This window comes from Corapipo altera, unplaced genomic scaffold (genome assembly GCF_003945725.1).
Source record: "Corapipo altera isolate COAL_440 unplaced genomic scaffold, ASM394572v1 150, whole genome shotgun sequence".
Taxonomy (NCBI): Eukaryota; Metazoa; Chordata; class Aves; order Passeriformes; family Pipridae; genus Corapipo; species Corapipo altera.
In genome coordinates this window covers 1,548,293-1,570,691 of record NW_020884941.1, presented here as the reverse complement: position 1 = coordinate 1,570,691, position 22,399 = coordinate 1,548,293, and the positions used below count along the sequence as shown (strand labels likewise).

Below are 22,399 nucleotides of genomic sequence, written 5' to 3'. Positions count from 1 at the left end.
GGACGTGCCTCGTGCCACTGACGGGAAGTGGCAACGTTCATTGTTTTTTTTTTTTTTTAAAAAAAAACTTTTCTGTGTTAAATAGGAAGCTGAAGTGACTTTATTTGTTGAGCTTCACAGCAAGTGAGTGCTGTGAGAATACAGTAAAACAAAGAGCCCCAAGGCCTTTGCATATGTTTCTGCTGTGCCGTTGTCTCCAAGGAAGAGCACAACTCAGTGAAGCTGCCTTGAAATATTCCAAAGTATATTATTTCTCTTGCAACAGAAGGGCTTGGCACTGCTCTCTGTTGGAGATGCCCTTTTTTTTCCTAGGCAACAAACTGATAGCAAATTGTTTAGACTTCCCCAGGGCTCTTAAATTCCTTCCCACAACATCCCCTGAAACAGGACAGGCGCTAGGATATTTTGGGCTACAAAGATCATTCCTGCGATGCTCCCGTCGGCACAGCGATGAACTGGCAATCAAGCAGCAAAGGCAGTGATTTCCCTGTCTGTCTCTCTCACCTCTGAGATGTGTGGCCCAGTGCCAGACCAGCTGTGCTTCCAGGCAGCTTCCAGCTTTTTTTCCCTCCGGGGTAGGTGAGTCTGGCCTTGAAGAGACAAACACATGTTCACACCTCAGCACTTGGAAAGGAGCAGTTTCTTATCAGCCACGTTGGAGCAGGGAGGGAAGATAAATCCTCTGGAGGCGAAGCTACGTGGCATGTAAGCCCTTGGAAGGGAAAATGCCACCACTGGTGCTGGGACAACTCCAGTATGCTTGATTAAAATCTTGTCTTTGGGACTGGAGGTGCCCGCACAGCTTGTGTTGGGGAAGGGGAGGCATCTACCATGTTTCCATGTTTTTTCATGGATTTGTGTCTTCTGTAGTGAGTGTCCCATATGGTTCAGATGATGAGGGCTTTCCAAGAGAGAGGACTGCTTTTGGATGTCTTTGACAGTTGAGTGCTGTCCTTCTTCTGCAGCCTTGTTCATCCTCACTGCGGCCTCAGGGAGCACAGTCACTGAGGGAGCTGGAAACTTCAGCCAGCACAGGGATCCTGCACTGGGATGGGTCTGGTATGTGAGATCAGGAGGTCCAGGAACCCCAAGAGCACCTTTGATCCTACTGGGATCTGCCTTCTTCCATGGGCTCACATTCAGTGCTGTGGAATGCCTGGCTATGTTTGTATTAAACTGAAAGCTTGGGCTCTGTGACTGAGTTTGGGAATTAAATACAGATACAGTCAAGTTGGAGGGTGTAAGAAATGGAGGTGCTGTGCCAGTGAGGAATGCACAGCCTGAAAAGAAATGGCTCCAGTTGAAAGGTGCCACAGTTAGGGAATTATAGGATGGTTTGAGGGACCTTAAAGATCATTTTGTTCCACATCCCCTGCCGTGGGCAGGAAGACCTCCCACCAGACCAGATTGCTCTGTCCAACCTGGCCTTGGACACTTCCAGAGATGAGGCAGCCCCAGCTTCTCTGGGCAACCTGTGCCAGGGCCTCCCCACCCTCACATGGTGATGAGGGACTGGGACTGAATGGATCACAGACTGGTTTGTGCCCTTCTCCCTACTCTGGAGGCTCTGGCACCTTCCAGCAGGACCCTCGTGCTGGTCAGGTTGCACAGCTGTGTGGGCTCTTCCACTAAACTTGTGAAGGATTTGCTCACTTCCAGGAAGTCACATTTGCCTTGGACAGACTGTGCTCCTGGAATAGACAGAAAAATACATTACTCCTGTGAAAAACCACAGCTGGCAAGGTGTTCCCTGACAGGGTTCATGGCTCTGTCCAGAGCCACGTAAGTGCAAGACATCAGTTCCTACAATGTTGCAAGAAGAAAAGAAAGGGCAAAGTTGGTGCCAAAAGATACTTAATTAAGAAGGAATCTGATGGTTAACTGTCCTTCCCCTTCTCTGTGGCTGGTAGCTGGTGCTCTGTGGAGTCCTGTAGCTGGCAGACAACCAGCTGTCCAAGACAGTGACTGGAGCTGCCTGGAGCACAAGTCCTGAGCTTTCCCAACTGCAGGAGGTAATGCCTTCCTTACTTTTCTCCCTCACTGCTCTGTTTGGTGAATCCACCTTGCAAGGCCATGTGCAGGAAGGTGTGTCCCATCTCCGAAGTCGTGTGCCCTTGGCATTTCTTTTTTTGCCTATGGAGAGAAATATTACACATGGAACTCGTTAGAGGAGCTCACATCTTGCATCTTACATGCACACGTGAAGTGTAAACAACATGAATGACAGGTTTAGCTGTAAGAATATTTTTGCTGATTTGAGTCACCTGCCCTGCCTTCACACAGATTGCAGCATTCTGTCATCACAGGTGTAATTGCTAAAACAACATTATCTGAAATAGCATCATTTTTCAGCCTTTTAGGAGAAAGCCCCGGTAAGTCCAGTAAATTCTTTGGAGTCAGTCAAGGAGGTAATTAGGGAATCTCAGTCTGTTGCAGTGTAAGGCCATAAAAAGTGTGTGCTATCTAGAAAGCAGAACATCTGGCAAACAGGCTAATGAGAGCCAGACTGGGGGAGCTCCGAGGCAAATGTAAGAGCTACCCTGTAGAGTTGGGTTATAACTCTTTGAATTTTTAGGAGGTTACTGGTTTGTTGGATAATTTTTATAATTGTTATTTATTTAAACAAGTGCAGTCACCAAAGCCCATGAAATTCCGGAGTGACTTCAGTTTGACATATAATAGCTGGCTGGGAAGGGTAATTTATCCCTGGTTCCTCTGGATGTTTTCTGTCCCTTATTCCCCTCTCTGCTCTGCCCTCGAGGTCCCCCATGGCCTCAAGCTCCTCCGAATGAGAGGAATTTGTTTGCTCTCAGCCCATGGAGGGTTTTTCCTTCCCCTAAGCAGGGAATTTGTTTTGCAGAGGGAGAGGTTTGGGCTCTGGAAAGTTTATGCTCCTTCTCTTTCTTTCTTGTTTTTTTTTTTTTTCTGTTTTTTATTGTAATGATGACATATGGAAACTATTTACACAGGAGCATGCTCTGCTGCACTGAATGGAAATGCTGGAGTCCCGGCAGTCTCGTTCCGGATGCCTTGTGTAAGCAGCCAGCTGGTTTTGCTTTTCCTTTTTTTTCCCCCCCCTCTTTTCTTTTTTTTTTCCCCCTCCCCTCTCTCTCTTTCTTTTCAGGGAACGCCTGGGATAAGTTTACACGAGTGTGGAAGGAAGTTTTTGCCATCTGTGAACAGCTCAGTTCCTTTCCTTTGTCATGCCCCTTGTACTGCGAACTTCACAAATATCTGTTTTCTTTTTGTGCGCTGGAGATTCCTTGCTGTGACTAACTCAGCACTTTCACTCCTTCCCCGTTAGCTGGTGAGCAAGTTCTGCTAAATGCCAAAAAATAAAGAGAGCCCTGCACGTGAAGCTTTGCTTTTGCCACCACGCTCGTGCCTAAAAGCTCTTTGTCCCGCAGCTGAACCTTCCAAAAACTTGCCCTTGGGAACACCCCACTGCTCAGACAGCGAGAGGGAAACGATTTCCCTGAGGTCTGAGCCACCTTCCTCAGAGGGGAGGGGAGAAAACGTTCAGTTCTGCAGCGAGCAGAGGAGAAGAAGCTTTTGTGCGTAGCTCTTTCCCTTGAGGAAGCTGCGAAATCGAGGATCGGCTTTCGGAGGGGAGGGAGGGGAGGGAGCAACTTCGGATCTGCCTCGTCTCCCTCTGCCCGGCTGCGAGCACAAGCGGCTGCCATGCAGTGGAGAGAGCTGCCTGCCATCTACTTGGAGGATTCCGGGAGCCCTGTGGAGAGATCCTCCTATCTCATTGAGCTCCATACTGATGGTAAACGCCGTCGGGGATGTTCTGCAGCACGAGCGGAGCGGAGGTTGCATTAGTCTGTGTCATTGTTATCATGGGAGCAGCTGAGGAAATTAGCTGGCTGGAGGGCTGCCAAGCAAACAGTCAGAGGCTTGCTCTTCAAATTTATTATTATTTTTTATTATTATTTATTACCCAGATGATGCTGCTGCCTCAGGGAGGGTAGATCAACCTTCTGGTACCTGATGGGGAAGGAGCTGATCCACAAAATGCAGCTCCCCACTGGAACACTTCACCAGAACGTTTTCTCCTGTCTGTGCCTGGAAAAAATGATGCCTGGTTTAGACAGGTGGAAAACATCTTGATTCCTAGAGTTATTTTTTGTTTCTGATTTGCATCTCTGAGTGTTGTTTTGTATTTGCAACCTTGGTCTCACTGGGACATCTCTTCTGTTTCAGCTGTGAGTCCTCAGTGGGAAGCACAGAGAGGGGTCCTGGTGCTGGGTTTTTGCTGTGGTGTGTCTTTTCCTAGTGTTGATCCTTTTCAGAGAGGTTGATTTTTGCAGGAAAACTATTTCAGGGTTGGAGGTAGTTTTGGCACCTTTTGGCAGGGCACAGCGTGTTGGTGTTTAGGTTAAGGCTACAGACCTTTGCTGATATGGCCACAGTGTGTTTTGATGTTCTTAAATTGTGTGTATGCTGTAATTTAAAGTCCAGGCTCTGATGATGATGTGCTCCTTCTGTAACTCTGGTAGGCATTAAATGTGAAAAGGTTTTGCTCTGAGGCTGCAGTGGGAGGGAGTCTGTGAAACACATCCACAACAAAAGCTTTGTAAATAATAACATTTAAGAACTTTTTAGAGCTCTTAATATAACCCTTCTGATTTTTGCATATTGCTGTAATCTTTTAGCTAAAAAGCAGACAAACCAGATGACTGCCATTCCAGTTCTGTGGATAAATAAAAACTCCATCATTCAGTTTTTTTCAAGAACTGTGCTAAATCAAGGGGTGTGGGGGAGGAATCGGCCTCATTCAAACATTTGTCCAGATTTTGAGTGGTATTTTAAGGGTGTGGGGGAAGCAAGGAAGAGAAATAGGCTTCATGCTACAGGATTTTCAGCAATCTGAGTGTGCAATCTGGAAAGTCTTCACAAATCCCAGAGAAATGCTATCTTAATTTGATTTGAGGGTGGAAGAGGCAGATGTGTCTCTGCGTTGGTGAAGGGGTTGTGATTTCTTCCCACTCTGCCTTTCTGCCAGAAGCACATGGTGCCATTTCTCTTGGTGGGTGCAGAGTTTTTGGCATGGACTCTTCCTCCACTCAAAGGGTGTTCTAGAAAGAGTGAATCAGTAATTCAGTGAGGATTATTTTGTCACAGCAAATCATCAACAGGCTGTCATGAGAGAGGAAAAGAACCTCATGGTAATTTTTGCCCACTCTCAGATAACAACTTCTAACACAGAGAGAACAAGCTGCCACACCACAGCTCCTGTGCTCTTAAAAAGGGGGAAATCAGCACTTCTGTGCTGGCAAGATCAATTTTACATGTACCCACTTTGGGAACATGAGACACTGGAGGAGGGAAGTCTCTACTGAGAGCAAGAACAACCATGTGGTGTGGGAAATGATTGAAACTCTGGAGAGCATGTGGTCAGCTCCACCACAGGTTTTATGCATGGCCCGAAGCAGGTCTCACTGCTCGGTACTTTTTTGTCGAACATACAAAATAAAAACCCAAGTCCCAGAAGAAGAAACCAAGTGTCATTCCCTTTTTGCACAATAATTGTCTTCTGGCATATTTTTCATGTGTCTTAATAGCACTGGGGGCTGCATCATGCAAAAAATGACAATTGTTTTGGAGTTTATATACATGCCCTGTGTAACTCTCCCATGGGAAGGGCACTATGTATGTGCAACTTTGGAGTTGCTTTTTGCAATTGAATTGTATTTTTTTAAATGAAATCTTCACTTATAAAATCTGGTTCAAATGTTCAGTAAAGCATTGCTTTATAATGCTTTGCTGGTGAGAAGGAAACTTAGGAGTTTCAGAATTAATCTGTGGAATGTGAACAGAAAATTAATCTTGCTGTTTGTTTGGATCAGAGGGATGTTGGTACTTATCAGCATCTATGGGTGTTGTGAGGATGCATTATTTACTGACTCTCAAGTGCTGTGAGAAATGAGGCTTTCTACTAAAGGTACTGACAGCTTCAGTGACAGTCCTGTACTCCATCCTTCCGTGGCCTCTCCTACCATGAGATGTGCAAAGGCAGTGCTCCTTCAGCAAACCTTCTTTTATTTTGTGGGTTGGACATCCTTGGAGACTGGGAGCTGTTACCTGCCTGGTTATAGTTTATGAGTGCTGATGGCATGCTTCAAGCATGACAGCACAGATCTCCTGAGCCAGGAGACCTGCTTACTGTGTTAAATAGGATGCTGCCTCCTTTGATGATCTTCTGGGAGCATCCCCGTGCTGGAGCGCCGAGTTTGAGTGTCTCTTAAAAGCTCCTACCTGCGAAGAATCAATTTGTCAGTGTTCAAGCTGCCAGTTTCCTGGCTGCTCTGCCCTGTCCTGATGCCTGTCTCTGATCCCAGTGCCTCCTGATCAATCCCAGCTGGCCTAATTGTGAATGCACGTTTCTCCCTGTGTCCTGATGCAGATGGAGGCAGCTATGACGTTGTCCATGATGCCTCCAGCCCTGCGGCGGGGGACTGCTGCGCTCAGCAAAGCGCCGCCCGGCACAACTGGGAAATGAACTACCAAGAGGCAGCCATCTACCTCCAGGTGAGCCCTCTTGCCTGCTGGGTTGTGGGGGAAATGCTCTTCAGGAGCTGTGGTGGCTCTTGGCTGTAAGGAACAAAGAGCTTCCATTCTGAGGTTAAAAATTTGGTGCTTTGCAAAGGATTCTGCTTGAAGAGTGGGGTGATGCTCCAGATGGGGTGGTCATTTGGAGGCAACTGAACTACCCATCTCTCCCTGTGTCAAGGGCTGTGGTGGCTGAGGGATTCAGCACATGTTCAGTTCTGTCACCTTGCCATGGAGATTTTTGTAGCTGGTCATAGATCATCATTTCACCTCTACGGTGAATGGTCGGTGCTCCCGTGTTCTGGAAGTGCAGGTCCCGATCCTGCCTTGGCCACACGTTGGGTGGGTGGCCCTGGGATGTTTGTTTAGTGTCAGTCAAGTCCTGCAGGTCATGTAAGGCATGAGGGAGGGTAGAGGTCTTGGTTTCTACAGGAAGAAAGCATGCTGGGATTAGGATCAGCCCAGGAGGGAAGTTTACTGTATATAAAAAGAAAAAAAGACAAAACCCAAACAAACCCCAGTACAGGAAACACCATCCTTACTTCAGCAAAGGGACCATATTTTTAAGATCACTGCACAGCCTGGTGTAATGAATTAGCCACCAAAACTGAGCTTCTCCCAGAGGTGTCCAGTCTGAAATAATTGCTGGTTCCCTTACTGTCTGTCCCACTTCCTTCTATTTGTTCCCTTTCAAAGCTCTGCATGGCAGCTTGAGGTGTTGGACCCAGTTTAGTTCTTTGTTTAAGGCACTGCAAGGTGACAGAAACCATTTGTTTCTCCCTGTTCTGACCCCACAGGACTCAGAAATCTCACTTCCCACATATTTTAAAACTGTGTAGCCTGGACCTTGGCAATACTTGAGCTTCATGGTATGCTGGAGCAGCCCTGACAATGGAATGGTGGCTCCAGCCCCTCCTGGGCTTTTGTTTAAACTCCTGATTATTGGAGCAGCTCTGCAAAGGGTCATTGAGCTGCTGCAGCTCTGATGGTAATGGACACAGCAGGCCTGGCCCTTCAGATGCAGATGATTCTTGCTGCTGCCTTGACCAATGGCTACGATGACACCGTCCTTGAAATGAAGTAGAATCACTTAAAGAGCCTGCAGAGTGTTCATGTGAACAGTAGCTGCAGGCAAGTGTTGTATCTGGATAAGAGGGCTTTGCTGTCCAGCCACGTTTGGAATTGCCTGGCTACCAAGAGGCAGGATTTAGACTGCTTTTCATTCTGCAAGTGTGTTTTGCCAGGCGTGAATGAGAATGCCCTGCTGATCCCAGCCTGGGCTCTTTCGGGGGGGCTGGTGTTGATGGAACTCACTGCTGGGCTCTGCCCCGCTCACAATCTGGCTCCCTGACCCAGCAGGGTTTGTTCTGAAACACGAGATGAGCTGGAATAAATGAGAAACATTCGAAACCCTCTTCTGAATGAGTCTGGAGAATGCTTCACTTCTAAAGGAGAGCTTCCTGACCTCGCTATCCATTTGCAATCACAGTTATTCCGCTTTGATAGTAATAGTTTGACTGTCGTTACAGTAATTGCTTACCTCGAAAGATGTTAATTTAAAAAAAAAAAAAATCCACCACTTCTTGTGCATCCTTGTGTCCCAGCTGGGCTAAAATGATCTCTTATGACGGTTCTCAAGAGGCAGCAAGTTTCCTGTGAGTGGCAAAGACTTCCTTGCCAGAACTCTTGAGTCAAAAAAGAGAAGAAGCTGTTGGGTGGTTCTGCACGAAAAGCTTCTAAATTCTTCCCAAACTAAGTTTTGTCCTAGAGGTAAAAATACTGACGATGTAGCTGTTTGAAAATCAGTTGTAGGCAAAGTGTCGAGATGGAGTATCTGACCTTTTAATGTTAATTAAGCTTTCTAGGTAAGAGGGAATGACAGATCAGCATAGAGGCTCGTTAATTTTTCATGGAGTCTGTCTTACATTCCTGAAGCAGAAAACACTTTGTGGGCTTCAGTGTTTTCTCCCAGACATTTTGCAAGGCCAAGATAAGGAGGAGCAACTGTCAGCCAGGTGCCCTGGAGCTTATCTGGGTGTTTTTGTGTTCTCTTGGAGAAGTTTAATCAAATAAGTCTGTAAATATGTGGAAGTAGTTGCAAGTAAATGAAGTGCTGTATTTATGTTGGAATGTTGACTGAAGTTTCTTTGCCTGCCTTTGTAAACTCTTGCAGCTCTCTTCCTGCTTTTCAAAAGGCTCAAGGGTGTCTGAAGCAGGAGTTTGTGAATATTAGTTAAGTTTTGTTACTGAGATATGCTTATGAACAGAAGGGAACATTCCTCAATAAACAGATCAATGGCAGGCTGTAAGTGGGAACAGTCTGTCGAGAATTGTATCTAATCCTTATAAAAATCTCTGTTCTTCATGTGGAAAACTCCGTTATAGCTCTGAGAGTCACTAATGCTGTTCTCTTCTTTATTCCTGCTGCCCTAGGAAGGAGAAAATAATGATAAGTTCTTCACTCACCCCAAAAATGCCAAAGCACTCGCTGCCTACCTCTTTGCACACAACCACCTTTTCTACCTGATGGAGCTGAGCACGGCACTGCTGCTCCTGTTGCTGTCCCTCTGCGAGGCTCCAGCGGTCCCTATGCTCCGTCTGGGCATCTTTGTAAGTACTTTGGGGCAAAATGAAGAAGTCTGCTTGCTCTGCAGTGTGGGTAAGAGGAAAAAGAAGGCCAAACAGAGAGGAAGAAGGAGGCACTGAGAGGAATAAACCCACCTGGCTTGTTCTGTAAGTGAGTTGTCAGCAGATAGGGGAGCCAGCAAAGCTTCCTTTTCCCATCTGATGTGCACAGACCACAGTGAAAGCGACACGTATTTCGTATTATCAATTTATGCAGTTCTTAAATTTTCTAACAGAAGTGTGTGGTTTTTCTTTTTTCTTGAGATAACTCAAGAATCTGTGTGCTTTGGGGTGGTTTTAAGGTCATTGTCAGGGTTGGTGCCGTTACCCCAGCCTAGAACACAAAGATGTCAGCCTGGGACAGGTTGCTAAACCTTCTCCTGTCCTCTTCTCCCAGTGTTATGAGGACTCTTTTTAATGAGAGTGTGAGTGACTTGAAGTGTTATGTCCAAGCTGCACGAAGTGCAGGTTGAGAGAAGGGGCAATACACAAACTGGTGTGTACCTCTGTGAGTCCACATCCACTTCATGAGGTCCCACTGTCAGGCACAGTGCTAAGAGCTGCTGTTGTTCGTGAGAGAATCTACTACTGCTTTTGGAGCTGTTATGGCACCTTAGGACCATGCCAGGGGTGTAAACCAGCCTTGATAACCCTGGGGTCCTCAAAATGAGTCAGGGCTGCACAACTCAGTTCGGGTTTTGAGCTGTGACTAAAACTGAGGTGGTAAGAAAATCCTGTTGTCTTCTTTGTGGTGGATTTTGCATCTTCCAACAGAGAAGGGGCCCTTCAGCACTGCACAGAGCAGCATTGTGATCCAGAGCTTGATCAGGACCCTCTCTGTGGTTGTCCAGAATGTCTAGTTCAAGGGAAAACCCTCCCCTGTGTAAATTGTCCCTGCCTCCCTTCCTGTGTTTCACTAAAAAAATTACAGTCTCAATCTTTCTTAAAAGTGTTTCTGCTGAAGTTACTGGTGTCTTGCCATTGTGTTTCAAATGTATCAATAAGTTTTTTGGATGTGTTGCTCAAGTCCAAAAGGGACAAGGATTTCAGGAAAATCTGGCCTGATTAGAGGAAAATTGCTCAGGCTTTAATGAAAGCCCAAAGCAGTAAATACAGAAATTTTGAAAACCAGCGCTGTGCTAGCTTTAAAAGAGTGGCCTTGGGTTTTCCTGTGTGCTGTGCTTAGACTGTTGTTCTTCTTGAAAAAGGAGGGGCAGAAGCGTGGCCTTTGCTGTGCTGCTGTTTACAGTCAAACCTGTGTTGTGACAGGTCCACGCAACCCTGGAGCTGTTTGCATTAATCGTGGTCGTCTTTGAACTCTCCATGAAGATGAGGTGGCTGGGCTTCCAAACCTTTATCAGGCACAAAAGGACTATGGTAAAGGTAAGTTGTCAGTGTTTCCTCCTTCAGCATCCAAAGAACCAGATTCAATGTTGGCCTGCACTGCAGCAGAGCTGACGTAGCCACGTGTCCCAGCTGCCAGATGATTCATGTGAGATCTCTCAGCTCTCAGGGACACCTCCCATCCCTTAAAGCGTCCAAATAAACAGGTGGTCAGCGAGAGCTTTGCCTTTCCCAAAAGGAGACTGCAGCTGTGGCTCTCATCACCCCCCTTTTTTGCAGACCTGCGTGCTGTTTGTGCAGTTCATAGAGGCCATCGTGGTGCTGGTGCGCCAGACCTCGCACGTCCGGATCACCAGGGCCCTGCGCTGCATCTTCCTCGTGGACTGTCGCTACTGTGGGGCTGTCAGAAGGTGATGTTCAGCTGGCTGGGTGTTCTGCTGTCATGCCTGGGGCTGGGCTGGAGGAAAAGCACCCAGATCCTGCAAGCATCCCGGGAAAACCGGTGTCTTTCACGGGCGTTTCAGATCTTGGAGATATTTTAGTTGTACCTCGTGTGGATTGCTCACAGCACACTGTGCTGTCCTCACGTGTACAAACCACCTCACAGAGCCCAGCACATGAGTGTGGCTGCACTGCCTCTGCTCCCTGATTTGTCTGTAAGCTGCACAATGAATCAGAGTCAGTCTGAAGAAGGAGAGTTGACAGTGTGACATTAGTATTGTTTGCAGTACCTGAGAGCTGACTGCGAAGGACAGATGGGTAGCTTGGAAACCATCTTAATTTAGCAAGCCTTCTACTTTTAATCCTTGGAGGGAGTGGGAAGAAAGCCCTGAAGTGTGATGTGGTGGTGGTTGTGGGTTTTTTTTCCCCCTGACAACCTGGAGGAGTAAACGTGCAAGTTTTAGTTTATTAATGTTTTCTTATTTTTCAGAAATCTGCGACAGATCTTCCAGTCCCTCCCACCATTTATTGACATTCTTCTCCTCCTCCTTTTCTTCATGGTGATTTTTGCTATTCTAGGTAAGTTGTATTTATGGAAGGTGAAGTTATTAACCAGTTAGTGTCCAAAATCAACATCAACAGCTTGGATGAATATAAAACTGATCATATTCAGAGTCCTGCCAGGATCTTCCGTTTATCCCATTTCATCCACAGTCATCTGGAAGGCAGAATTAAAGATCAAAAAAATCTGGGAGCTGGGTATTTGATTTTGAGGCAATCTGGAAGATTTTGACCTCTTTCATAGCACAGTCAGGGGTGTGTGTTTCCAACTTCTGCTTCCATCACCTGTTCCTCAATCTTGTTAGTTTAGTTTGCATCCCCACAAATGCAAATGTCTGCAGTGTACCTGGTACAGTCCAAACCATGCCCAGAAGGTTTGTTTTCCAAAAGGATCAGTGGACATCTATTGGCAAATCTCTATGGAGAAGGCCTTTCAGATACTCCCATCTTCATGGTGTCAGAGAGGACTTACTGTTGGCGTGATCTTCTCTTTGGGAACTGCTTTGCTGCTTGACATTAAACAGACTTCATTTTTGTTTGTTCTTTCCCCCTGTCTCTCCTCCTCTACCTTCTCTGCTGCTTCTTTAGGTTTTTATTTGTTTTCTCCCAACCACTCCGACCCGGTGAGTATCTTGACTCTTTCAGCTGCAGCTCGAGTCTCATTTGACATGCCTGAGGCTCAGACATTACTGTGCAGGCTTAGCTTATTCCATGTGATCCCTGGGAGACCAGGTGCCGGCTGGTCCAAGGCTGCCTGGCAGCGTCACCCTGCTTCATCCCCTGCTGGGAAGGAAGACTGTGCAGGGAACTGCCTCAAAGGCAGGGTGCCCCAGAGGGGATGTTCACACAGAGTTGTTCCTTGTTCTTGATGTCTTAATCCAGTCAAAAGAGCCACCTGCCACTGTCCCCAGGGGAGGAGGTGTCTGGGTGAAAGCTCGGCTGCTTCCGCTGCGGCGGTCGGAGTCCAGCAGCCACAGGTTCCTGCTGCTGCCCAGGCTGTGGCTTGCTGGGAGTGACTACCACCAAAAAAGCATAGATAAGCTTTCGTTTTAACCCTCAATCTTTGTCAAGGAACTTTAAAAAGGACCAGTGCAGAAGTACCTTTCCCTAGGGAAGCCATCAGGGAGTTGTGGAAGCGCGAGTGGGCGGGTTGGTTGTTTTTTGAACGAAATGTCCCCGTGAAATTCTGCTTGCGTTTTGTCATGGGAGCTTTTTCTTTCAGTACTTCAATACTTTAGAGAACAGCCTCGTGAATCTCTTCGTGCTTTTGACCACTTCAAAGTAAGTTCATGCTCTTCTAGCTCAGTCTTTCCCTTTGTCCAAAAGGAGTCTAGCAGAGCCGAGAGTTTATCTGCAGAAATGCTCTGTCTCCAAATGTGTGACCCCTTTCCTCCGTGTCAGAGATTTCCAGTGTCAGCCTGCATGGGAAGAACTGGTATTTCATTTTGCTTTAGGACACTGTGACCTCAGCTGCAGAGTTATCTCTGAGGACTCAGACTGCTTCATCACTACGAGGGCAATAAGGGGGGAAACAGCTTTATTAGGCCTTGGCCCAGGAAGGGAAAGTTACTGTTTGTGCTCCTTTGTCAGCCAACAATTGGCTGTTGAGAAGTAACTTCCTATTCCTCTGCTTCAGTTCACTTATCTGCTAGGAAATTGGTATAACAACAGTGGGTAAACATTGGTCTGCTGTCAGGGGGAGCTCTCATGATTAGGAAATTAGCAAAGGATGGAATAAATCTGAGATTGTAACACACTAAGGCTCTATTGCTGTTGTTGTTAAGTATCAAAGCACAACCCTTAGCCACGTCACAAATCCCGTTTGGTATTTGGGATGTGAAAGGAATTTGAATTTCAGAGTGCTTTCCTTATTTATTTCTTTCATTGTGCCCCCATGTTCTTGCTGCTCACTGCTGGGCACAGAGTTCTGTGTCATGAGCAATGACACATTTTGCAGAAATGTGCAGATCTTTGGATGTGAGTTTACACACACACACACACCCCTGTGTCCTGTGCCTCTTACCTGTGTAGTGGGAAGTGTAACATGAGCTATTTGGTGCTTAAACTTGTGTCCTTTGGGATGCAGTTTCCCTGATGTGATGATGCCATCTTACTCCCGGAACCCCTGGTCCTGTGTCTTCTTCATCGTGTATCTCTCCATTGAGCTGTACTTCATCATGAACTTGGTGAGTCCCCAGTGAAGCTCCTGACTTCTCTCTGCCTGATTTGGGAGCTCATTGCCCAGCAGAGTCTTCCCCACTCCCAAAGAAGTGGCAGCTTTGCTACAGACAGGACTCTTCTAGTGTTTAACCGCGAGGAATTGAACTAAATCACAGCAAACCAAATGATACGAGCATCTTTCAACTTCTCTCACATTAATATCGTGCTTGGAGTGACATACTCCCTTGCATGGAATTTATTGTCCTTCTCTGGCTTAATTATTTATCATAAAATGGCATTTTATTATCTGGGCTCGCCTGAAATACTTTGTAAATCAGTTTGAAGGGGATGGAATTACTCAGTGTGGCAGGGCTTGAGTGCTGATCACTGCAGTGTGAGACCACGGCTGCTCAGGGGAGGATGTGAGTGGTGGAAAAGGGTTTGCCAAAGGAGTTGAGGAGTTCTGCAACCCAAGGTGAGGGATTTGATGCTTGTGGTGGGCTTGGATTTCACTGCTTGTGTCCTAGATAGAGGGTTAGCTTTGACAGTTGTTAGCCAGAGCTCCCTCCCATGGCAGGGTGAGTGCAGAGAGCAGCCCTCAAAACCTGCTTTCCAGGAACGTTTTAACAAACCTGATACTGTTTTCTGTTGGCACGTGTGTGGTTTAGCCTTAGCTGTTAAAACCCACTAGCAAGTGTTGAGAGGCCAGAAACACCTGGACCTCCTCCAAAAAGTGGATGAGTGTGTGTGAAGTGAGCCTGAGGATCCCTTTGTGGGATCCCTTACGCCAGCAAGACCTCACTGGCTCCGTTCTGCCTCAGCCAGCGCTTAGTAAATTCCTGCTGCAGGCAGGCAGGATATTCCCACCTGTCTGGGAAGCCCTGGCTCAGGTAGCTGCAGAGCATAAGGATCAAATCACAACTTTCTCTCCTGTCTTCCCTCTCAGCTTCTCGCTGTGGTGTTTGACACTTTCAATGACATCGAGAAGAGGAAATTCAAGTCCCTGCTGCTGCACAAGCGCACGGCCATGCAGCACGCCTACGGCCTGCTGGTCACCAAACAGGTACAGGGCTCTGCCAGCTGCCTTAACACCACCCCTGGGCTGGAGTGGTTAAAGGGCACCTTCCAAAAAAGGTGATTTATGTCTGTTGGTTGTAATGATACTCGCCAAGGGCTGCTGGTTTTTGCGTTTGTGTAACTCAGCACTCTGAATTTCAGCCCCGTGTGAGGTTATGGGGGTGGCTTGATAAAATCAGTGAAATTTTTTTTCTGGAGTGAATGTGATCATTGCTTTCTCCCTGATTCGGTTTGGGTCACTTGAGGACTTGCTTGACTTACTCAGACACCAGTACTGAGAGGAGGGGTGGGTCATACAAGTGAAGGTACAGTCCAGTTGCTGGATCCTGCACGAGTAAATGGTATAGAAATAGAAGTAATTCACCTACAAACAACTTTTTACAAGCACTTGGGAGAGAAGGTTGATTTCTTGCTTAACTTGTGGAGCAGCATGAGAAATAAGGCCCAAAAATAACTAACCCACTTCTAGTAGATTAGTTCATGATTAGTTCACATGGCTGATAGTCTTTAAAAAGTGCCAGTTATGGGATCTGTTAGGCTGTCTGCTAATTGCCCAGGAAGAGGGCTTGAATTCTGCTTGGGGTGCCTGGTTGGACAATTTTCAGGCAGTGGGACAACAGGGAACAGTTCTGCTTTTGCTGGAGGGACCAATTGCCAGGAGAGCTTCTGATCTCTGTGCCCTGGGATAAGTTTGATACGTTAAAGTAATAGCTTAGGGTACTTTGGGGGCTCAGTTATAATGTATGAAATACTGCTTAAAATAAATCCAGAGTGAGAATCAAATGCCCTTGCCTCTGCATATTCCTGCCTGATGTCACTGCTTATGACAACATTCCTTTGTTTCCAGAGGCCATCTGGAATTTCCTTCAGGCACTTTGAAGGGCTGTTGCGGTTCTACAAGCCTCGGATGTGTGCCAGGGAGAGATATCTCACCTTCAAAGCACTGAATCAGAGCAATACTCCTTTAGTCAGGTAGGATGGTGTTCCTGCTGCACCCAGAGCAGGGAGGTTGCTCCAATCCCTGGCGTTTGGCCGGGCTTCCCAGCGGGTTTATGGAATGAGGGTTGTTGTCTGAGATGTGGGGATAGAGTTATGCGATCGATCGAAGGGATTTGTCTGGGAAGCAGGAGGGGTGGGTACCCTGAGAGCTGAGGTTTTCCTTCGGAGGTGATGGAGTTCCTGCATGCCCTCTTGTGGATACAGCGCTGTGCTGGCACTCACAGGCAGGATCTGCTTCCCATTCCTGTGCCAGAACAGAGGAGCCAGAAATTGGGGAGCAGCACTAGAGCCTGCGAGGAGATTTCTTCACACAGCGCAGCCTCGCAGCTTAACAAGTTTTTGCTTTTTTCCAGCAACTGGCTGTTCCCCCCAGGGTTTTGTTAATTAAAATCTGGTTCTGCTGGTGCTTTCAGGGCTGCCATTCTCTGTGTTATGAGGCAGAGAATTGTCATTCTGGTGGGTGGGTGCAGCTGACACCAACCAGCAAGGAAGCAGAGGGAATTAGAGCAGGAGATCTTCTCCTCCTTTTCCTTTGTTCTGGCCACAGACAGGCTTGGAATGAGTCTCCCATGAAACTGGTGCCGATGCTTCTCCTTGAAGTCAAGTGCCACGGAGAAGTATTGAAAATGGCATAGGGAGAAAGGCTGAGTTCTTAAATTTAGGCACCTAATGACACCAGTAGAAGTCTGAGAAGTTCAGCATCCTCGCTTTCAGACTCCTAAAAGCTGTTACAGGCCTGACCCCAAACACCTAGACAGGCACTCATGTTCTATGAGTTTCTTTGCTTTCGTGTCCTTTTTTCAAACTTCATTGTTACCTTGAAAAGAAAATGTGCAAAGATGTTAGAAAAGGGCTGTATGAGTAATTAAGGCAATAGTCCAAGACTTCTTCGTGAAGAGCAGTGCAATCTCTATCCCTTGGAGTTGTCATCTAAGCCTCAGGTCTTTTCTTTCAGTGGTAAAATTCTGGAGTTCAGTAGAGTCAGAGTTTCCTTTAAGGGCTGAAGTATCACAGAAAGGAGATTCTGGCTATTGTTAGTCAGGAACCTTTGGCCAGACTGAGGAGAGGTCAGTGTTGAGTTCTGTCAGTTGTGGCTGCAGTTCTAATAAGGAGTTAATAACTTCCATGGACTCTCTGCTGCTGATGGCAAGGACACTTAAGAATCTAGTCAACCTCAAGGCTCTGATCAGATTTTTCTTTCTGTTTTGCAGTCTAAAGGATTTTTACAATTTCTATGAAGTTGTTGGCTTAAAATGGAAGGTAAGTCTTTGTTGGGTGGAGAAGAGGGGAAGTGTGTGTAGGAGGGAGAGCAAAGGAGACCAGTGGTTAGAGAGAAGCTGGGTAAGAAATAAAGGCAGTTGAAAAGAAGCAGATGAAGGGGATAAGGTGGGTCTCCATCCCTGCCTTTTTTTTTTGTGTGTGGATGTAGCACTGGCTGCTGCTGATCGTGGCTGTTCTGCTTCCAGGCAAAACGAAACCGCGAGCACTGGTTTGATGACCTTCCACGGACAGCATTCCTCATTTTTAAAGGTAACAGGCTGTGTTTTCATGGCAACACGTGTTCAACTAAAAGGAAATCATTTCTTTACAAAGGCAGGGCACTCTGAGGGGACTTTCTCTTATGTCCCTGGTAAAAGGCCTATTAACTAACTCCCTGTGTATCCAGAGCCTCCAAGGAAGATTTCTGTCCTGTAAATATTCCCCATGCTCTGACCCAAACCCTGGCTTCCTGAAAATAAGAGGCTTCTTGGCAGAAGCTCCATAGTAAATCAGCCCCTGAAGTCGTGCAGGACTGTATTCCTTTCTCAGCACAGAGGTTAGGTGGGGATTTACAATTGCTGAATCCAGGAGAGTTTGCAGAGTTTCTCCATATTCCAATCAGCAGTGACTGTGGAGAGGGATTCAAAACTAGTACATAGGGACAAAAAAAGGCACCTCAGAGGTTAAGGATGGTGAGTTCACTGGTGCTAAAATTTTAGGGGACATTTGAACTTCCCAAAGAAGTAAAATTTAATAATCTGCTGATCTGTTCTGCTGAGGATTGGTATGAAAAATGTCCCTAGGGGGAAGATAGAGGAATCTGTGGTATGGAGGACTGTGTAAACATTTTTTTCACCATACTTTCCTTCATGCAGGCATCAACATCCTTGTGAAGTCCCATGTGTTCCAGTACACCATGTGTAAGTAGAAGTAATGAGCTCCCTTGCTCATGCGGGTCTGGTGTGCTCTGTCTGTGTGGTGTGGCCTGGGCTGTGGTCTGAGCCATGGCTCATGTACAAATTTTGGAGTTTTGGTGGAGAGGAAGAGAATTGTTTACTTGTACCAAGCTGCAGCCTGGGCTCTCAGCTCTCACCCTGGAGAGGCTCCCGGGGTCACTACACAGCACTCCTGTGGGTCTGGCATTTAGGTAGGTTGGTGGTTAGCTTTCCCAAGCTTGGGGGTTTTATCCATCAGCTGAAGGATGCTGGATAAGGAACTGCCTTGCCAGTCAACCACATTCTGTTTGCACTCCAGGAAGTGCAAGTATCCTCACTGCTGGAGGGATTGCTTGGCAGCTGTGCTGCCTGTGAGGAGGAGTCTGTACTCCTCTCCTCTCCAGAGGAGAAAAACTGCTTCCTCGTGGCGCTACCTGCTGTGTTGTAAATGATCTCTTCCTACTCAGTAATTTGGGGCTTTTCTGAATGTTGGAGGAGCAGTTTTTGTAAATTGGGATGCTAAACTAAAGAGGGGGGATGGAGTGAGGTCTGAATGAAAAGAAGTCCTGCAGCTTCAGATTTGAATGCTGAGGAGCAGTTATAGATCCAAGTGGAAAGGACTTTGTCCTGCACTGTTGGGGACCCAGTGGTTCTCAAGGTCTTGTTCCAGAACTAGGAAGAAGCTGGAATACACAGCTAATAATGTGGCAGAATATAAGATAATTATGAGTAAAAATGATTGAACATGATTCAGACTGTTGTTTTGGTTTAGTTTTGTTTCCTTCTGAAGATAAAAGCAGTGCATCTGTTAATGGCCTGGGAAAAGTCAGGGTAGAAGACTCTCCCAGTTTATGAGTTTTGTTTGAATTGAATTGGAAACTATGACCTTGCCACTTGTCCTGTATTGTACTTTTCTGTTAGCCTAGGAAATGGATGTCCTCTGGTCCAGGAATGGCTTTGCTATGGGTTTTTACTTTGTTTTCCAGATACTGTGGTGGCTGTGAATGGAATTTGGATTCTTGTTGAAACCTTCATGCTGCAAGGTAGGAAACATCACAGCTTGTTTCTTGACTGGGATGCTGGGGGGTTGAAAAAAGGGAAGGCTAGAGAAAGCTGTTCTTTTGTCTTGCAGGAGGGAATTTCTTCTCCAGGAACGTCCCATGGAGCTACATAGTCTTCCTCACAAGTAAGCTGATGCCTCCCAGCAGAACTGTGTCATTTCATGAGGATTTGGGAGGGGAATTGAAGTTATAAATTAGCCACAGGCATAGAGCCTCCATCCAGAACAATGCTGTGCCTGGCAGGGATCACCAGCATCCTCTCAGCCCTGTGTGAGCACTGCTGCACTGTCCCACAGCTCTCTGTGTCACGTCATATGGGAGCCTCTTACCCCTGCTGCAGCTCTGCAGAAGCTGCTGTGTGACTCTTGGAGCTGGTTTGAGCCCAGAGAGCAGAGAAGCCTCATCTGTCAGGCACAGCATGCAGAATGAAAAGGTTTCCAGGCTTGTGATGGCTCTGTGGGAGGTTGCTCTGTGCTGCACCAGCTATTCCAGGAGGCATTCCCAGCTCTGATCTGGTTGCAGCTGCGAGCTGGCTCTCTGCCACACACAGCAAGGCAGGCCTGGTGGAGTACAGAGCACAGGGACGTGCTGAGGAGTCTGAAAGCACTGGATGAGCTACTTGACAAGCTGAATTTTCTAACTGAACATCATCCCCTCCATGAACATGTACCTTAGTCTTCCTTTCCAGCCCAAGTATAAACAATTACATCTTCATGTGCTGGTTCATTGCACTGTGATGTGAATTCAGTGCCATGCTGCTGACAATGGCTCTTGTTGAGGGAGAAACAAAGTATAGCTCCATTGAATCAAAACAGTGTGTACAACTGCAGCAGGAGGTTCTTTGGGAGGTTGCTACCTCTTATGTGACTGCTGGGGAGCTCTAGTGCTTCCCTGGCCATTAGTCTTCAAAACACTTGTTATGGAAGTTTGAAGGCAGAGGTGCTCTGCAATTCCTCTTTTCACAAGGATGTTGTCATCCAGCTCTTCCCTTTGCTTCTCACCCACCTCTGCTCCTTGGAAGCTGGAAAGAAAGATTTTGGGATGACATACTTGCTGTTATGATGTTCTTTAGCCTACAGGTCCTGCCAGAACAGAGGGTGAAGTAAATGGCTCTTCCTTGAAAGGATCTCTCTCCCTGTAGGTCAAGGCGAGGCTGTGGGATGTGGATATGTTCCACAAAAATAGAAGGAAGTAATAAGGCAGGACCAAATTCCCAGCACCCCTTTCTGGCTTTTGCTACAGGAGCTTGTCCCTCAACATTTATAGCATGTTTTCCAGCTAAGTGTTTTGTGCACTGTTCTGGAGAGAAGTCACCATGAGGAACAGGAAAATGTGTTGATTTGGAGGGGAAATGTCTCTTTGACACCTCACTGAGAATAAGGAGGGTGGGTGGGAGTCTGTTAAACCTCTGTCAGAAGTTCTGCACTAAAAGCACCACACATCCATGAGGACAAACCTTCTCATGAGCCTTCCTTGTGATGCTGCCCCTTCCTGACCATGGCTCTCCTCTTGTCTTACAGTCTATGGTGTGGAGCTGCTCCTGAAGACCACTGGGCTGGGGCCTGTGGAGTACCTGTCCTCAGGCTGGAATCTGTAAGTGCACACTCACGTCTTTGGGTTAGAAAGACCCAACTTCTGAGTCTTTAAGCCTGTAAAGAAGGCCGTGAGCAGGCTTTTATAATTCTTCTGCCCTTGGCCTCGTGCATCTCGTTAGGCTGGAGCAGCACCAATAGCTCTTCTCTGCAGAAACACCAGTGATAAATCACTGCTCTTACTTTATTTACTTTATTTTATATTTTTCTTTCCAGCTTTGACTTCTCAGTCACCCTGTTTGCATTTTTGGGGCTCATGGCACTGGCTTTTGACATGGAGCCATTCTACTTCATCGTGGTCCTGCGGCCCCTCCAGCTGCTGAGGTGAGCTGGGAAGGCTGGGGGGGGGATCCAGAGAGCAGGTGGGAGGAAACAACCAGGCTTGTTTTCCATCAATCCCCTTGGGGACTGAGCTCCTTACCAGGAGAGGGCAAGGATTGCTCTGTGGGTATGTGACCATGGCAAGCAGGAATTGCGTGGGGTAATGAGATTAGCCAGAGTTATCAAAATGAACGATAACAAAAAACTTGGGATGGGATATGAAACCCCGTGCTTTGGAGCTTAAGCTGATCTCTAATAGAGATCAAGGGATTTACCAGGGGCAGATTATCCTGTGTCTGCCTTCGTGGGGTTCTTACACCTCCTCTAAATTGTCTGATGCTGTTCAGAGAAAAGCTCTTCTGTCAGGGTGAGACGGTCTGAGCCAGTTTAATAATTTCCATTGAATTACCAGAAATTACAGTTTTCAAAGGATGCTGCTTTCTAGGGTGAAGTACAAGCCCTGCTCTAACTGCATCTCACACTTTAAGCAAGACCAGAGCCTGTAACCTGTCTGCAGCTCAGTGAGCAGGGGCTGATTAACCCTCTCGTGTCGAGGTACATTCACCTTCACAAACGCCTCAAGAGCCATAGAAGGAAGGGATTTGAGGCAAAATGTTTTGATAAAAACAAGCTAATGTAATTTAGCTCTTCAGTGAGGATTTAAAGAACACTTTATGACACTCAAGGGGGAGAAAAAAATGTTTTCTCAGTTCCTGCCCTGCCAAGGCCTGTTTGGCAGCTGTGTTTCTCTGTAAAGGCTGATGGAGATGCCAAATCTTAAATTAGCAGGCACAATGTAGTTTTCTTTCATCAATTTTTACTGGGTCATGGGGGAAACACAGAAAAGCTTGTGTCTGAGGGAAGGAGGAATGAATCCTGACCCTGTACACAGGACTAGTTTAAGTTCTTATGATTTTTAGGTTTTTTAAAGAGCTATTTATGCATCGTGCTGTGTAAAAAGACAGAGACTTTTTCCTTGAGATCCTCAGTCCTGTAAACACTTAGTTGAATGTGCCATAAACAGTCAGATGGGACAGCAGGGCATCATTAGGTGAGTGGAGACCACTTGAGCAAGAGCAGACCCTGTGAGTTTGGTGTCAGGAAACCTTGCTGTTGTTGAGCTGGGAGGAAGAGAGAGCTGGGATACCCCCTTTAACTGTTTCCCCTGACACCAGGAGAGCTGCAGGGTGGAGGTAACTCCTGACTTCTCTTTCCAGGTTATTTAAATTGAAGAAGCGCTACAGAAACGTCCTCGACACCATGTTTGAGTTGTTCCCTCGGATGGCCAGGTACCAACTGCTTGTCTTTGAGTGGTCATGGGGAGTGGAGGGTTAGTGTCCAGGGCTGGGATCAGGACAGGGAGCTGTCAGACCTGCTAAAGGGATTTATGCTCTGATCTGCCAGTAGGTCGTTACTGATTCTTCCCTGTGCTGCAGTGGGGTGTTAAATCTTCCAGTTTCTTGGAGCA

The 22,399-nt window shown here is 46.8% G+C and overlaps 1 protein-coding gene across 5 annotated transcripts in view; it reads left to right on the top strand.

The window, feature by feature from the left end:
• Positions 1–22,399, top strand: part of TPCN1 (two pore segment channel 1) — a 45,760-nt gene that overhangs the window by 13,602 nt on the left and 9,759 nt on the right. For 3 of the 5 annotated variants that reach the window (XM_027661477.1, XM_027661475.1, XM_027661476.1), the window contains 18 exons: positions 6,410–6,534; positions 8,989–9,165; positions 10,450–10,563; positions 10,804–10,934; positions 11,456–11,544; positions 12,115–12,149; positions 12,749–12,807; positions 13,613–13,712; positions 14,633–14,749; positions 15,611–15,735; positions 16,974–17,022; positions 17,229–17,292; positions 17,898–17,942; positions 18,944–19,000; positions 19,090–19,143; positions 20,539–20,611; positions 20,827–20,934; positions 22,149–22,220. In XM_027661477.1, coding sequence (XP_027517278.1) covers positions 6,410–6,534; positions 8,989–9,165; positions 10,450–10,563; positions 10,804–10,934; positions 11,456–11,544; positions 12,115–12,149; positions 12,749–12,807; positions 13,613–13,712; positions 14,633–14,749; positions 15,611–15,735; positions 16,974–17,022; positions 17,229–17,292; positions 17,898–17,942; positions 18,944–19,000; positions 19,090–19,143; positions 20,539–20,611; positions 20,827–20,934; positions 22,149–22,220 — 1,594 coding nt within the window. Of the gene's footprint in view, positions 1–3,015; positions 3,035–3,650; positions 3,773–6,409; positions 6,535–8,988; positions 9,166–10,449; positions 10,564–10,803; positions 10,935–11,455; positions 11,545–12,114; positions 12,150–12,748; positions 12,808–13,612; positions 13,713–14,632; positions 14,750–15,610; positions 15,736–16,973; positions 17,023–17,228; positions 17,293–17,897; positions 17,943–18,943; positions 19,001–19,089; positions 19,144–20,538; positions 20,612–20,826; positions 20,935–22,148; positions 22,221–22,399 lie in introns of those variants that run through there. The other 2 variants (XM_027661480.1, XM_027661479.1) reach the window with 2 other exon arrangements.